Source organism: Brassica rapa, chromosome A03 (genome assembly GCF_000309985.2).
Source record: "Brassica rapa cultivar Chiifu-401-42 chromosome A03, CAAS_Brap_v3.01, whole genome shotgun sequence".
Classification (NCBI taxonomy): Eukaryota; Viridiplantae; Streptophyta; class Magnoliopsida; order Brassicales; family Brassicaceae; genus Brassica; species Brassica rapa.
This window is the reverse complement of record NC_024797.2, coordinates 10,823,186-10,838,200: the sequence shown is the minus strand read 5'-3', so window position 1 is coordinate 10,838,200 and position 15,015 is coordinate 10,823,186. Positions and strand designations below refer to the sequence as shown.

The 15,015-nt window shown below is 36.2% G+C and overlaps 4 protein-coding genes across 5 annotated transcripts; 2 read left to right on the top strand and 2 right to left on the bottom strand.

Annotated features, from left to right (window-relative positions):
- Positions 1 to 168: 168 nt before the first annotated feature.
- LOC103858038 (transcription factor JUNGBRUNNEN 1) lies at positions 169 to 5,961 on the top strand. Its single transcript, XM_009135313.3, has 4 exons — positions 169 to 3,554; positions 4,010 to 4,284; positions 4,990 to 5,429; positions 5,931 to 5,961. The coding sequence occupies exons 1-3, from the start codon at positions 3,371 to 3,373 to the stop codon at positions 5,347 to 5,349; spliced, it is 819 nt and encodes a 272-aa protein (XP_009133561.1). The 5' UTR covers positions 169 to 3,370; the 3' UTR covers positions 5,350 to 5,429; positions 5,931 to 5,961.
- Positions 5,962 to 6,220: 259 nt separating this feature from the next.
- Positions 6,221 to 7,605, top strand: LOC103858037 (AT-hook motif nuclear-localized protein 16). The gene has a single exon (XM_009135312.3). The coding sequence runs from the start codon at positions 6,656 to 6,658 to the stop codon at positions 7,439 to 7,441; it is 786 nt and encodes a 261-aa protein (XP_009133560.2). The 5' UTR covers positions 6,221 to 6,655; the 3' UTR covers positions 7,442 to 7,605.
- A 121-nt stretch (positions 7,606 to 7,726) lies between these two features.
- Positions 7,727 to 9,743, bottom strand: LOC103858036 (ribose-phosphate pyrophosphokinase 4). The gene is made up of 6 exons (XM_009135311.3): positions 9,489 to 9,743; positions 8,891 to 9,302; positions 8,739 to 8,807; positions 8,527 to 8,655; positions 8,228 to 8,327; positions 7,727 to 8,126 (listed from the first exon to the last, which is right to left on the bottom strand). Exons 1-6 carry the CDS (start codon positions 9,662 to 9,664, stop codon positions 7,996 to 7,998), a joined length of 1,017 nt encoding a protein of 338 aa, XP_009133559.1. The 5' UTR covers positions 9,665 to 9,743; the 3' UTR covers positions 7,727 to 7,995.
- Positions 9,744 to 10,343: 600 nt separating this feature from the next.
- On the bottom strand, positions 10,344 to 14,950 carry LOC103858035 (protein MEI2-like 2). Of its 2 annotated transcripts, none has more exons than XM_033288415.1 (12): positions 14,669 to 14,950; positions 14,187 to 14,261; positions 13,984 to 14,100; positions 13,473 to 13,888; positions 13,232 to 13,390; positions 13,025 to 13,141; positions 12,750 to 12,901; positions 11,754 to 12,671; positions 11,590 to 11,674; positions 11,433 to 11,501; positions 10,877 to 11,062; positions 10,344 to 10,785 (listed from the first exon to the last, which is right to left on the bottom strand). In XM_033288415.1, exons 1-12 carry the CDS (start codon positions 14,685 to 14,687, stop codon positions 10,675 to 10,677), a joined length of 2,424 nt encoding a protein of 807 aa, XP_033144306.1. In that variant the 5' UTR covers positions 14,688 to 14,950; the 3' UTR covers positions 10,344 to 10,674. The 2 variants fall into 2 exon arrangements, with proteins under 2 accessions (XP_033144306.1, XP_009133557.1); XM_009135309.2 differs by having other exon boundaries at positions 14,187 to 14,237.
- Positions 14,951 to 15,015: the final 65 nt, after the last annotated feature.

Here is a 15,015-nt window from a genome sequence, read left to right as displayed (position 1 = left end):
TTTTGTTATTTTGGATGTAAATTAAGTCCGAATTATTATCTAAGTTCAATGGTTTCATTGAATTTGAGGTAGACAACTCTCAACAATTTCTTTCTATCATATTACTAGTTCTCGGCGTTGATCATTATTGAACTTTTTTTTTCTGAACAAAGATCATTATTGAATTTAAAGGAACTAGTGGATACCAAGATGTATATACATTTTATCATTGAAAGGAACTTTGTAATTTCGAAAATTTTCTCTTTATAATTTCGGAAAAGATGGTGCTTCTTCATTGACTAATATATCGTTTTGCAATTCATTGCGTTGTCTTAATAATAATAATTTGTGGACCGTCTTGCCTACTAGTGCTGGACCACACCTCACCGCTTCTAGGATTCTATTTCTAACATCATCACATTAAATTATACTCCATGTTTTTTTTTTTGTAAATGTATACTATCATTTTCTCTTAATTCACCGTTAAGATATAAAATCTTAATCAACCTCTAGCAACATAATTCCAAAAACTTTATTTTGATATGAATTTCAAGAGTTCTTATATGCAAAGTACCGTTACACCCAAACAAACGGTATAAAAACGGAACAGACAACAAATATTGAACAATATAAGTGGTCTCCTCCGTCCATGGGTGTCATAAAGCGTGTAACAGTGATGGAGCATGCATGGGAGAAGGATGCACGTGTAAGTGGATTGGGCTTGGTTTTCATAGACTCCTAGGGCGTTTGTGATATCGTTTGGAAAGATGTCGAGTAACCAAACACTCACGCAAAAAAAATATATGAAAAAAAGACATTTCCTTACAATCGGTTTCAATTATTTGTATCGAGTAACTGGAGTGGGGTACGTCTGCACATGCTTCATTTCAAATGCGTCGCCAAAAGTTAAATAATACACTCACACGTATGTATTTTTTATAGTATACAATATTTTAAAAAGAGCTTATACAATATTTTGCAAATGGTAGGAGATAACACCACATGCTTTGTTTTTCTATTTTTGGCAACTGGTGATCACTGTGCAGCCTCTCTATAAATGATGTATATATCTACTCAAATGTTTTTTGAAATCAATTGGCATTAGTTTTGATCAGATGATGGTTAACCAATTAGCGATAATTAGGGATACATATGCTAGCTTATCAAAATCAAATATGAAACATGTTTTATAACCTAATGAATCAATGATTAAAACCAAATCCAGAAGCTCACTAAGAGCTCGAAGATCGGCGAATCAAATCCGGAAAGGTGATTGGATAGAAAGAGAGCCACCTTCGAGAATCCTAGAATCGTGATGATTGATAGATGATACATCACAGATGATGATGATCGAGTGAGAGAGAGAAAGGAAGGAAGAGATCAGAGAAGAAGATAATTGTTTTCTGATTGATTTCTCAAATGGTCCAATGACCTACATATGTAGTTTGCATAATTAAACCAAACTTAGATACCAAAATACTAAACCACAAATTAGATAAAACGAGATAACCAGACTACTAATCCAGTAATCCTATAACACAATATTCTTTTGTCATCAATATTTAAGACATGCTGATTAGCTGGGTTTCATAAGTGACTATTTGGTTCTAGTCAGATTAGCTGATTTAGCCTTCGAAAGTTTTGGTCAGTCATCCTCATCATACTCTCTTGCATATAGGAAACTCCTCAGGGTGTTACAACAAGGGTTTCAACGTAAATAGTAAGAAAACGACATCGGCGTTAGCAGTAATGGGCATGTACGCAAAGCCCAAATAAACCCAATCTTAATCACAGGGAAATGCCAATTTCTTCAAGTGAGGGAGGACAGAAAACAAAACGCAACCCGTAAATAGTAGGCAGTGTGAAACCTTGAGGCGGTGGAGGATGTCTGCTTAGCTGCAGAGATTCGACGGTTATTATTTCCGTTGCACTGATCTAATTCAGATTGCACATACCAATTGCTAACGTTTCTTACGTTATTTGCCATCTTTCTAGTTTTGATTGCTGTTTATTTTGTTCTTTTTACTAGTATGAACATACCCTTTGTAGAAGGAACTTTTATACTGATAGATTCCATTCAATGTTTCTCCCTTCTTTTCATATCGCAGAAATTCAAAAAAGTTAAGGAGTTGAAAATTTTGGATATTATATTCCTTTGACTATGTTCCTCATTTGGATATTTTTCATTTTTAATGTTGATTATCATCCCTAGATTGGATTCGTACTAATATTTGTTTGTAGGCAACTTGTAGTACAACTGATTCTTTATTGAAGTTCAATGATAATATTCAACAGTCAAAAACTGAACTTTGAACGTTATATTAGATCAAGTGGTTCACTTTCCCATTTCGCACAAAAGCTAAGTTATTGACTGCACTTTTTATTAAGATTCTTCTTTGTGTCATGCTTTTTGTTCATATACTTAGAATTTGAACGAAAGAAACAATCTCTTAAACACAACACTATAATACCAACCAATACTTAGTGTTCGTATTTTAATACATTTGGAACGCAATTGAAGTTGATGATAGGAGAACGGTTATTATTCAATAGAGTTGGTCTACCCTCGACGTTGTGTTTGGCTCCCCGAGTATCAAAACTAGTTGAGTCCACACAGGAGGATATTTAAAAGTTATATTCTGGTTCGTATGAGATCCTTATTTTATTATATCTTATTACATCTTTTCAACATATTAGAAATCTATAATACGGTCAAACCACGTGAGTTCACCTAGACAACACGCATGTATTGAAACTTATATAGTTTATTGATAATTTGATATAATTACTGTGTATATAATTTTATATATGCGTAGCAACTACGGATAACGACATGTTTGATTTTCGACAATATTAGTACATCATACATGTGTTTTCTTTGTCCCGGTAATATTACATCATCAACGATCTAATAACTTTCCATGTTTCCTGGACTTTTCTGCATACTAATTAATAGGACACCGATATCTAAGTTGTAAACTATCACTTTTTCATTTTTGATTTACATATAATAAATTGTCTAAAACCTTATATATTTTTAAGAGATATCTTTTAATACAACAAAAGGTTTTATTTCTACAAATACCACACTTTCAAAAAATCACAAATTGCCTATAGAAATAGGTTAATATTTTAAAATGTTTTTAGCAAAAGTGATCGGGTTTTAAAGCATTTTCCCATATATATGTGATAATAAAATTAAATTAGTACCGGCTTTCGTTAAAATATTGCGTGTATAATAATAGTCAAAGTCATTCGTAACTGACCCAACACCAATTGAATGGCATAAAAATAATCATTAGTTTGATAAACGTTCACCTATATAAATACGTACATATATAGAACTTTTTATTCAGAGAGACTTAGTAGCTGATATATCGATGTAGTGAAGATGAGTTGTGAAGGTAAGGACCAAGAAGAAGAAGATGAAGCAATACTTCCGGGATTTAGATTTCATCCAACTGACGAAGAGCTATTAGGGTTTTATCTTCGAAGAAAAGTAGAGAACAAACCCATCAAACTTGAGCTTATCAAACAGATTGATATCTACAAGTTCGATCCTTGGGATCTTCCTAGTAAGTCTTTAAAATTCACATTTCAGAAAAAAAAAAAGTCTTTATATATATTGGCTCACCCTTCTTTTCCTGTTATAGTAGCTTTCTCAAATCATAGGATAGTAATATGCGCATGACCGGTCCTGGGCAAAACACTATAATAATTCCACATGGCCCATTTTAACGAAGATCATATATAAGTTGAATGGTCTCCAAACTGTAGATTTTTTTTTAAAAAAATCTAACCCTCAATAAGGGATGTTAAAGCCAGTTACAAAAAAAAAAACAAAATATATTCAATATGATCAAGAGAAGAATCAAAACTATAATTAATGTGCCTAATATCTAGAATTAGTGTGCTTTTCTTTGCAAAGGTTGATGTGTTTTAATTTCCTTTTTCTATAATATTACATGAACATATTTTCATGAAAATAGACAAATTAATATTAACAACATTTACTGTGGATTTTATTAAGGAGTGAGCAGCGTTGGGGAAAAGGAGTGGTACTTCTTCTGCATGAGAGGCAGGAAATACAAGAATAGCGTTAGACCAAACCGCGTCACCGGTTCAGGTTTCTGGAAAGCCACCGGTATTGATAAACCGGTTTACTCCAATTTTAACTGCATCGGTCTAAAGAAATCTTTGGTTTACTATCTTGGCTCCGCCGGTAAAGGCTCCAAAACCGATTGGATGATGCATGAATTCCGCCTCCCCTCCACCACAAAAACCGACTCAACAGCTCAACAAGCAGTAAGTTTAATTTGAATATATTATTATTATTATATTTTTTTTAATATAAGCCTGGGATATTTCTAGATTAAAAAAATTGAATATATTATCCCTCTATTTAACAAAATGACTTTCTGTATGGAGATTTTCACACATTTTAAAAATAAATTTACAATGCCAAAAATAACCTTTTTGTGATTTCATAATTTCAAGAAATTAAATTATTTCAATAGTAATTATCTTAATTAATATAGATAAAAAGGATAAACAAACTAAAAATTACATTAAAACATAAAATATACTATTTTCATAAAACGAATAAAAATATTATAATTTCTATATTAAGAAGTACATAGTTTCGATTATTAATCTAAAATTTTTTATGAACAATCAAACCGGTTTAACCATCTTATCTTTTGTCCAAAAAAAAAAAAACCATCTTATCTATTTTTAGTTGAGAAAATTTTCTTACACTCGTGGTGTTAAATGCTTCTAAAAGTCAGTCACGAAGGCACATTTCCATATGAGCTATTTATTGATCACATATCTTTTCCTGAAAATGGGACCAACTTTTTGTCAAAGACTCAAAAGATAAAACTATTCAAAAATACGTGAAAACGTCCACAGCAGAATCATGAGAAGAAAGATCGATCAGACTATTCCAAAATACGTGAAAAACGTCCACAATAGAGTAAAATATCATCATTAAAATTTGATTATTCGCAGGAGGTCTGGACACTATGCAGAATCTTCAAACGAGTCACACATCACAGAAACCCAACCATCATACAACAAAACCGTAAACCGGTTATCACCTTAACCGATTCATGTTCTAAGACGAGCAGCTTAGACTCCGATCACACCAGTCACAGGGTCGTAGACTCCTTGCCCCACAAGCTACACGAGCCACAAACGCAGAATCCTTATTGGAACCAACTTACTACGGTTGGTTTCAATCAGCCAACATATACTTGTCATGATAACAACTTCCTGAGTTTCTTGAACATCAACGGTGGAGATTTTATTGGAGACTCAGCAAGTTGGGATGAACTTAGGTCTGTTATAGATGGAAACACTAAACACTAATAATAATTTTCTCCTTTATTTTTTTGGAGTTTTGTATAAAGGATAAAGTAAACTCATTGCTTTTGTTGTGTAAGCTGATAGTCCCTCCGTTCCTTAGACCATCTCCAATGGCTTACTCTATTTTTTACTCTAAAATAGAGTAACTCTATAATAGAGTTTGAGTTTGCTCCAATGGTACTCTATTTTAGAGTAGAAAATAGAGTGATGAACAAAAAAAAACAAATTACTCTATATTTGGAGTAAACCTATTTTTCACTCTATTATAGAGTGAGAAATAGAGTACCATTGGAGCATTCTTTACTCTAAACTCTATTTTAGAGTGAAAAATAGAGTGGGGTTGGAGATGCTCTTAAAATACATATTCTAGAGAAAATTTTTGTTTCTAAAAGATTCATTTTTTTACATTTTCAATGCATGTTTTATTAACTAATTGCAAACTTTAAAAATCTTAATTGCACTAACTGATTTTTTATTAATTTAAAATTGTGGAAAGAAGATAAATACAAACAATTATGTAAATTTAATGTGTTTTATTAAAATGTGTGAAAAAACTAGAATATGAATCTTTTAGGAACATAGGGAAATACATATGACACTACTCACCTTATTTAATGATGCCTTAGAACTATACATTTAGGATCATATAAGTTTGCATTAATTGGAATGGAACACAAGGCGAGGGATATGCGTGAGTCAATGGCCAACACTTGTTTGGCAATTTCTTTTATTTATATCAGACTTGTTTTCAAGTCACGTTCTTCTAAGTTATAGCTAGCTCTCCAATCTTTCTGAATTTTTTTTTTTATTTTTTAACAAGTTCTGAAGAATTAGTACTGTATTTCCGTTTAATATTCGGTATATTGCTTTTAGAGTGGGCAAAAAATCCAAACCATGATTTATCACGTTGCAGATGGATGAAGTTGCGGATCCCAAGTATCTTGCTGACAACCATAACTGTGTCTATACTATAGTAATGTTTCGATGTTTTGCTGTGAGGTCTTAAGTCTTGATGTTAGCAGTATTACGTAATTTGGCAGAGCAATTTCATGTTTTGTAACACTATTACTAATCTATCTCTCTGTTAAAGAAGATACTTGTCATGAATCATCTGTTGAGAAGTAGGTTGCCAGAAAGTTTTTTGTTGGCAAATTAATTTGTTAATTATTAATCACAATTTTGATGACTACTTAACCATCTCCTACTCTTCACAATCATTCTTTTGGTGTCTCTACCATATAATAATCTCTTTACTTACACCTATAAACTCCTCACACAATCTTAGTTGTAATCTAACATTTTGATAACAATGGCTGGAGGTACAGCTCTAACTCCAACCTCTGTAGGATCTAAGTCACTACTTCCATTGAGGAACCATGAAGCAGCAGAGAGAGTCAACAACAACAACAACAACAACAGCTTGAAGGCATTACCCAAAGCGGTCCAACCGGTTTCATCAATTGATGGAGGGATGGTTAAGAGGCCAAGAGGAAGACCAGCTGGCTCCAAGAACAAACCCAAACCACCAATCATCGTGACTCACGACAGTCCAAACTCCCTCAGAGCTCATGCCGTTGAGATCAGCTCGGGTAATGACATATGTGAGGCTTTATCAGATTACGCAAGAAGGAAACAGAGAGGTCTCTGCATACTCAGTGCCAATGGTTGCGTCACCAATGTTACATTAAGGCAGCCAGCTTCTTCAGGAGCTATTGTGACTTTACATGGACGTTTTGAGATCCTGTCATTGCTAGGATCAATCTTGCCTCCACCAGCACCGCTTGGGATCACTGGTTTGACCATTTACTTAGCCGGGCATCAAGGACAGGTTGTTGGTGGTGGAGTGGTTGGTGGGCTAATAGCATCTGGTCCTGTTGTTATCATGGCTGCATCTTTTATGAACGCTGTGTTTGATCGCCTTCCTCTGGATGATGATGAAGCTGCTTCTATGCAGAACCAGCAATACTACCAGAATGGAAGATCTCTTCCTTTAGATGGCATTCATGGATTGCCTCAAAACCTGCTCACTAATGGAAACTCTGGTTCTGATATGTACTCTTGGGGGCCTGCGGAGCGTGCCATGTCCAAACCTTAATATTGCTAATGAAGGGAGAACCATAAGTTAACTGAAACTAATCTTCCTCTGTAGTTTGTACCTGCAACATTACAAAGAAGAAACTAAAACAAAGATAAGTAATTGTTAATGAACTTAATCAGAATCCTCTAGTTTAATACAAAAAAAATATTACTGTGTTTTTATCATTGATCCCAAGTGAATGTTCTCTAGTATTAAGACATAGCAGAACAAAATGACTACTAAAAAGAGATTACACAGGAGTGCAAGTGATTGCCACTTTGTAATTGACATCAAGATTCAAGATGATGAACAAGACCAATCACACACCTGTTATCATTTCTCTCTCAGACCAACAGAAGTGGAGAGATTTATTTTTATGAACTTAACAATTTATTTTGTTGCAAAACAAAGACCAATCAACATAAGTCAAGACCAGCATACGAGGTTTCAACAATCTGTCTCTCAGCAAAAGTGATATGATTATTTCACAAATTGATCAGCTAGGTAAAATCTCTTAAGAGTACAACAACCACCAAGACCAGCAAGGACTAGGCTTTTTATCTCTATTTGCTTCAAATCTGCAGAGCATCAGCAATAGATCCAGCGAGGCTCAAGACTTCGAAAGGTGCCTTGTTTCCTATGGACTTAACCGTCTGTGGACAAGAATCCGTGATCCAGAAGTATGCAAAGGCTTCATCTAATCCTAATTTGAGACAAAACAAGGCTTGAGATCAGGATTGAAGACGAGAGATGAACAATTGACAATGTCAGTTACTTTTTTCTTCTATTTTCACAAGTATTTACCGTTGTTCTTGTGAGTAAAACGCTCCCAGGAGTTCTTTGGGAAGACACCATGAGTTACATAAGCACTCACCTTCGCTGCTCCATGAGCTGCCAATACTTTCTGTGTGAACAAAAAAAAGAAGTGAATTGGTATTGAAAATTTTAAACCGCCATTTTGACAATTCCAGAATAACTTCTCAACAAATCTCATAAATGAGTTAGTTGACATAAAGCCTCTCCTGAGTTTACACTAATACAAGTGATTAAGAGAGGAAGATGCAAAATGCAGGGAGATTGTAGTTCACGGAGGATAACAATACCTGACATTCAATGAGTGTACCCCCAGACTGCACAAGATCATCCACAATAACAACGTGACAACCAGCAGGGTTCCCTTCCTTCAGCCTCACTATTCTCTTATCACCTTCACGAACCTTTGTGCACACCACCTGCATTATGATCCAACATTGAGAGTGTTATCGTGGAGGTGTAAGAGTAGAGATTAAAACATCAGCTTAAAATCACTACAAACCGTGGGATACTGATCCAACAGCTTGTGGAAACGCTTCCAGGCTCCATCATCTGGGAATGCAACTATGACCTGCAACACACGAGAGGGATCAAACATGAGTGGACGCTACCATTAACAGTTTTGTTTGCCTGTAAATGAGATAAAAGACTAACTTTCTCAGTCTCAGGAAGCTGTTGAAGACGTTTCGTCAACAATGGGATTCCAGTCTCAAACAAAGGAAGAACCTGATCAGCAAAGTAGAACCTTTCCTGTAGGGCGTGAATGTCATAGATGACAACACTAGTCGGACCGCCACGCGAAATGGGGATGTTAGAGACAATCCTAGCCATAGTGAAAGCAGTTGCAACATCTCCTTCCTCTTCCATTCTCTCAAAGGAGCCAGTGGGGAAGAAAGGCAACACCAAGGTGAAGGACGCAACGAACAAGCGAGGGAGCAAGTAAATCACAGAGATCTGCTCAAAGATGACCGCAGGAGAGCTGAAGGAAGCAAGGAAAGCAACGTGCTGTCCTCTGATCTCATGTGCGTTGTTGATAAACAGATTGGGAAACCCATCAGCAAAGCTCCTGAAAACCAAACATAAACCAATGAACAAACCAAATATTATTCACACTAAGAGAGAAAGACGAGGACTTTGAATACATAAGACTCAAATCAAACAGCTACACAATCATAACTCAGATAAAGTCATGATTTTTACTAAACTAAAGTCACAGAAGGACATGAACTGGGGGGAAAGAGGAAGACTTTACCTCCAGTTGATGGATTGGAGAGTGATGTGATCAGATTGGGAGGCGATGTTGCGAGCGAGTTCTTCACACTCTAAGCAGTAAAAGAGATGAACTTTCTTCTTCTGTAGTTCAGACACGATGGCTTCTTTACAAATCGCCTGGTTCTTCTCCATGATGTTGGCTGCGTTCTCAGACATTGACGCCGTTGAAGTGTCTTTATGTCGGAATCAGATGCACACAACAAGGGTTTAAAGGTTTTATTTATTCCAAAAGCCCTTTGCTTTTTATTGTTCGGCTGACAAATTTGATTCTTTTGCACTTTTTTATTTTAGAGATTTTTTTTAATTTCTTTATTTAAATCTATACTATTATTTGAAATTTTTTATTGAATAAATTAATTATAGAATAAATTATTAATTTTAATTATATTACTATTTATTTTAATATTTAAGATCATTAATTAATGTTATATTCTCCACAATTTTATAATGAATAATTAGTTTTAATAATATTATTATTTAATACTCTATTTTAATATTTATCCTGATATCTGAGATAATTAATTAATAAATAGATATTAAATAGGTGGTAATAATATCATGATAGATTTATCTTATATTTACTTTATGATTTTAATTAATGGTTCATACTATACGTATTGGACAATCGTATAGTTATGGATATAACATTTTGAGGCCTCGTAATTTTCTTACTAAGGAGATTACTTCAACGAGAGAATTAGAGAGAAAATCCGTAGAAAAAGATATCGGATGTTGCGCCTTTGGTGGCGGGTTTGGCTAGGAAAGGTTGAAGAAGAGTTTGATACTTCACTAAAGCTATGGAGACATTAGACATAGAGAGAGAGACGTGTAGCGGTTTTGTAACGGTAACCAACTGAGACAAGACTTATAACGAGTTCGTTAAACACTGATCATGTCTTTCACATGGACACAAGGATGTACACGCAAGAGTATAATACATATATACATTACTGACAAAGAGAAGTTTCCCAAATAAAGTAATGTACTAAAAGAAGGGATGTTTTTTTTTTTTTTTGCGTGTGAAGTAATCCCTAAAAACCTGCTACTCTGTTGCGGAGGAAGATACAAGCCTTGATACTGTACATATGTTTCTTCCATATAGCAACCGATATGTACACTTTTACCTTTGATAGTGGGTTAGAGTTCCCAGCTTACTGGCCTGGGGTTTAAGAAGACTCTTCTGCAATGTTCTTCCTCGGATTCTCGTTAACATCCATTCTGTAAGACCAATCTGAATCAGGCGCAGTTGTGTTCCAAATGCTTGAAAAAAGTCTGTCCTGTATGATCCATATACGCTAGGTGAAATCAGTGGACTTAACTGGATATGCATTTGTAAGGCAACGAAGATTTTAGATTAAAGTAGACTACCTGATCCTTAGACTCTTGACCCTCATCATTGTGGTGGGAGACTTCTGGAAACAATTGCTTCTCGTCCTCCATAGTGCTTGGATTCTGCATGTATGAAGCAAGAGCAGACTTTCCTTGAATCTCTGCATATGCCAATGAAGCTACTTTCCCACTGTTGAATTTCTCCCATATTTTACCATTGAAGGTCTGCAGAAAGATGCATAGACAAATATCTATTAGTAATAACATCTAAACCCAGCTCATCTTGATAGTTACCATATCCACCACAATACATGGTCATGTTCACTAAAAACCACACAGTAACACTATGATAAGCTGATGCGTTGAGGGGATATGGTTGAAAAGAGTGGAACTCGCTGAATAATGAGTTAAAGGGAGGTTGATGGAAGAAGAGGTTATTTACACCCAGATCAGATAGCTACTAATACCTATCTGAACCTTAGGTGTCAGTACTTTAGAGAGTCGTTTCTAAACCTATCACATTTCTAGTCTAAACTGACATATCAGGCAAAAAACAGTTACCGAAAACAGTAGTGAAAAGACAAAGGTAAAAAACCTGTTGGAAGGGAACAATGTGCAATGGAGAGACCATGTTGACAAAAGCATAACCCATGTTGCACTTATTCTGCATCCAGAAGAAATGTAGATCGTCAGTAAGTTCTCAGGTCATATAAGAGAGCATCATGCGTTCACTCTTTTTATAGTATAGTTACCTTAAAGTCTATAGGTAAGCACAGAAAGTCATAGTCTCCCTTGTGCTTCTCGTCAATTTCAGCCACCAGCATCTTGTAAGTATACCTTACAGAACAAAGTGTTTGAGAATTAAAACATCACCTAGTGATCTTTACATTCGGATTGAGATCAATAAAACACTTACTTGTTTGGGATGTTTTTGATGATTAATGTAGTCCGAGTATCATCTCCAGTAGCAATTCTATCCAAGTCAATATGATACTGACCACCATCTATGTGTTGGATCCTACCTTGCTCAGCAAAGGGTTCATGTCCTCTACTCCCACCGAAAGGCAATGAGGACATGCCAAAGCCAGAGAAGTCCTGTTTGTTATGGTTTCCTTGTAGACTAACACCAAAGTTCGCTTTTCCATGAGAATTGATATAGCTTTTGTTGATTCCCATATCACCAAATCCAAGGGGTATCAGAGAGGATGTCTCTGGTGAACCCGTGTAGCTATTAAAATGAGTGCTTGAGGGAGCAGAGCCCACATGATGCTGGTACTTCCCAAGCAATGAAACTTGCCTCTCAGCAAATGGGAAACCATGCCTAACAGTAAAATGACGTTCAGTTGGTGATGATGATGACGACGACGCACCAGGATAATTCAGATGCTGAGGAGGGCTTCCCCAGCGATAGCGGTTATCAGATGAAGTCCCGAACCCTGGGGAGTGTGGAGCTATAAAACTCATGGAGTTTGAAATACCCCCTCCTATATGCTCTGGCAACGAATGAGGTTGCCCATAGGGGTAGCTGTGCATCAATACCTTACTAAGACTAGTTTGGTTCGGGTGAATCAATAGCCCTTGGTCGTTACTGACTGGCGAAAATCCATGAAAGCTGGAGGTCTGACCAGGGAGAACTGAAGCTAATCCAGGCATGTTATCTCGGTTAAATGGCCTGATGATTCCTAGACCGTGTGGCCTCGGAAAGGCATGCGTGGGAGAGCCCTTCAAGGGGCTGCCAATGGGCCAGTTACCTGGTGGAGAATTGGCAACCTGTGAAGCTAAGAAACTTGTAACTTCGTGTCTGTCCATATCTTGACTTGCTGAAGGGACCGAGCTGCATCCAAATAGTTTCAGTTCACTGTTTATGATAATTCACTTCTTTGAAAAATATATAAAGTGCCAGGGAACTCACACTCGACGGGCTCCACCAGGACGGCTAAGTTCGAGCTTTATACATTTCCCACCTATCTCACTTCTGTTCAGTGCTTTTAGAGCTGCCTCTGCATCTCTAACATCAAAGTACTCAATGAACCTGTGGAATCTCCTGTTTGGAGTTTCTCTAATCTGCATTTAGAAGCCAAGAATTAACAATTAGATAGTTTGATACATCAAATACAACCAAAGTGAAAAACATCTTAAGACAATTGCATAGCATATAGCACATATGACGGCACAAGTTAAGCTAACCTCTCTTATTTCACCATAGGCACCGAAGAGCTTAAGGAGCTCATCATTTGATACAGTTGAGTCCACATTAAAAATCACAAGAGTCCCTTGATTCATATCCTTCTCTGACGGATTTTCCTATCATGTGGGAGTGAAAATGATGATTATAAAAGTGCTTAAAGAAAGCTGAAAGTTTAAATCTTAGAATATATCTCTCAGAGATCATACTTTGGGAATGGAGAAGTGAATATCCAGTGTCCTTTTCCTTAAGAGAGTGTTCTGTAGTGCACGCATTGCAGCATGAGCAGCTCGGATATCATAGTAGGATATCATTACAAAACCCCTGCTTTTGCATGCTGTGTACAAACTCCTGATCTCCCCAAACGGCTGGTGGTGACAAAATAGAAAGGATAAGGCTGAGGAGGGCAGTGTGGAAGAAAAACTACTGTGACAGAGAGTGTTGCATTACCTCAAAGAGAGCAGTTAACTCTGAATCATCGATGCTGCTGTTGATATTCCTCACAAACAATGTCCTTGACGGATGTTCACCGTTTGGATGCTCTACTGAAACTCTGCCAGATGCAGAGGGGCGTTTACGAGTAACAAATGAACTTGCAGCATCGCGTTGGGATTCAGCATCCAGCTCCATACCCCCTCCAGTGCAAAAGACATCAAGATCTTCAAGTTCATCAGGCAGGCCGCTGAAATTAAGCTCATCAATGAGGCCAGGAAGGAGCTCGTTTTCATCCTCAGGAAGCAAGATTTCTAAAGAGTGAGGTTCAACATCTTCCAAAGAATCCTTCTCTGAGTTTCCCATGACGAGTTTGTTTAGGTTGGGTGAGTTGTCATCAAGTGAGAGCCAGCTATCTGAATCGGTCATATTCACTGCATAGTTAGTCAAAACAAGAGAAGTATATTAGCAACTGTGTTCAAGTTAAGTCAAGAGTTAAAACGGATCATGAAAAGAAGCTAGAACATACGCTTTTCATGAAAAAGTGTAGGCAATGAGCTAGAGAACATGCTTAGATCAGTTGCAGAACGATATTCACTGCCTCCATTAAAAGCTTCAGATGATCTTCTCAGAAAAGATGGCATGTCTAGATTGATTTGACAAAGCCAAATGATTAGAGATTGTAAGAGAAAGCAAAAAAAAAAAAAAAAGGTTGGAAGTATATTTTCTAACCAGCAGATAGTGATTCCTTGGATTCTAACTCCATCTTTTTGGCGTCACCAACTTCAAACAAAACAAGAAATAAAACTGTATATTGATGTCTGAGTTCTCATCATAAAGCAGAAAGCTACTTCCTGAGATCATTAGCTCTCAACTACACAGACATAAACACATTCAAACAGACAAGATCGAATGATACAAACAGGAAAACAATCGAAGGAAACGACGAAACAGTAGGTCAACTACAACTTAAAGGTTTTAACTTTGGAAAACGTATGCTGCTTGTGGCAACAAAACATGATCAGAGACAGACATCATCTTTGTAATAAACTCAAACTCAAAAGCTAAAGACTTTGCAATATTTCCAGGAAAAAAAAAAACAGAACAATCACAATCACAATCACAATCAACTACATGAACGATAAAGCAATCAAGCAAGACAAATTTTCATATGAATAATAACAGAAACCAACCACCGATTGTCAACTTAGTACCTGCGATGGAGGAAACCATGAACAGAAAAAGAAGAAGAAAGCTTTTGATCAAACTAAAGAGGAAGAGAATCGAAGGAGAGAGAGAGAGGTATGTTTCTGTTTCGTAGAAGAAGAGTAATTTCTTGCTTACACTCTTCCTCCTCCGTTGCCGGGAAATTACACAAACCAGAGCGTCAGAGAAGAATGAAAAAAAAAACCGAATTTTTATTTTTTTTTATTTGCTAAGGGTGAAACAGAGAGACAAACAAAAGGGGTGTTTGTGTATTAATAACAATTAAGAGTGCTAATTAGTAAATTACTTAATTAATTAGAGAGTCTTATAAAATTTTTTTGAATATTGTTTTTTT

What these genes read in the sequence shown, in the direction of transcription:
- LOC103858037 (XM_009135312.3), top strand. Translation starts at nt 6,656, where the DNA reads ATGGCTGGAGGTACAGCTCTAACTCCAACCTCTGTAGGATCTAAGTCA.
- LOC103858038 (XM_009135313.3), top strand. Translation starts at nt 3,371, where the DNA reads ATGAGTTGTGAAGGTAAGGACCAAGAAGAAGAAGATGAAGCAATACTT. An exon ending in CGATCCTTGGGATCTTCCTA is followed by an intron (nt 3,555 to 4,009) that starts GTAAGTCTTTAA and finishes GATTTTATTAAG; the next exon opens with GAGTGAGCAGCGTTGGGGAA. An exon ending in ACTCAACAGCTCAACAAGCA is followed by an intron (nt 4,285 to 4,989) that starts GTAAGTTTAATT and finishes GATTATTCGCAG; the next exon opens with GAGGTCTGGACACTATGCAG.
- LOC103858036 (XM_009135311.3), bottom strand. Translation starts at nt 9,664, where the DNA reads ATGTCTGAGAACGCAGCCAACATCATGGAGAAGAACCAGGCGATTTGT. An exon ending in CTCCAATCCATCAACTGGAG is followed by an intron (nt 9,303 to 9,488) that starts GTAAAGTCTTCC and finishes TTTGGTTTTCAG; the next exon opens with GAGCTTTGCTGATGGGTTTC. An exon ending in TTTTACTCACAAGAACAACG is followed by an intron (nt 8,127 to 8,227) that starts GTAAATACTTGT and finishes GTCTCAAATTAG; the next exon opens with GATTAGATGAAGCCTTTGCA.
- LOC103858035 (XM_033288415.1), bottom strand. An exon ending in GCTTACCTATAGACTTTAAG is followed by an intron (nt 11,502 to 11,589) that starts GTAACTATACTA and finishes TTCTGGATGCAG; the next exon opens with AATAAGTGCAACATGGGTTA. An exon ending in GTCAAGAGTCTAAGGATCAG is followed by an intron (nt 10,786 to 10,876) that starts GTAGTCTACTTT and finishes TGGATCATACAG; the next exon opens with GACAGACTTTTTTCAAGCAT.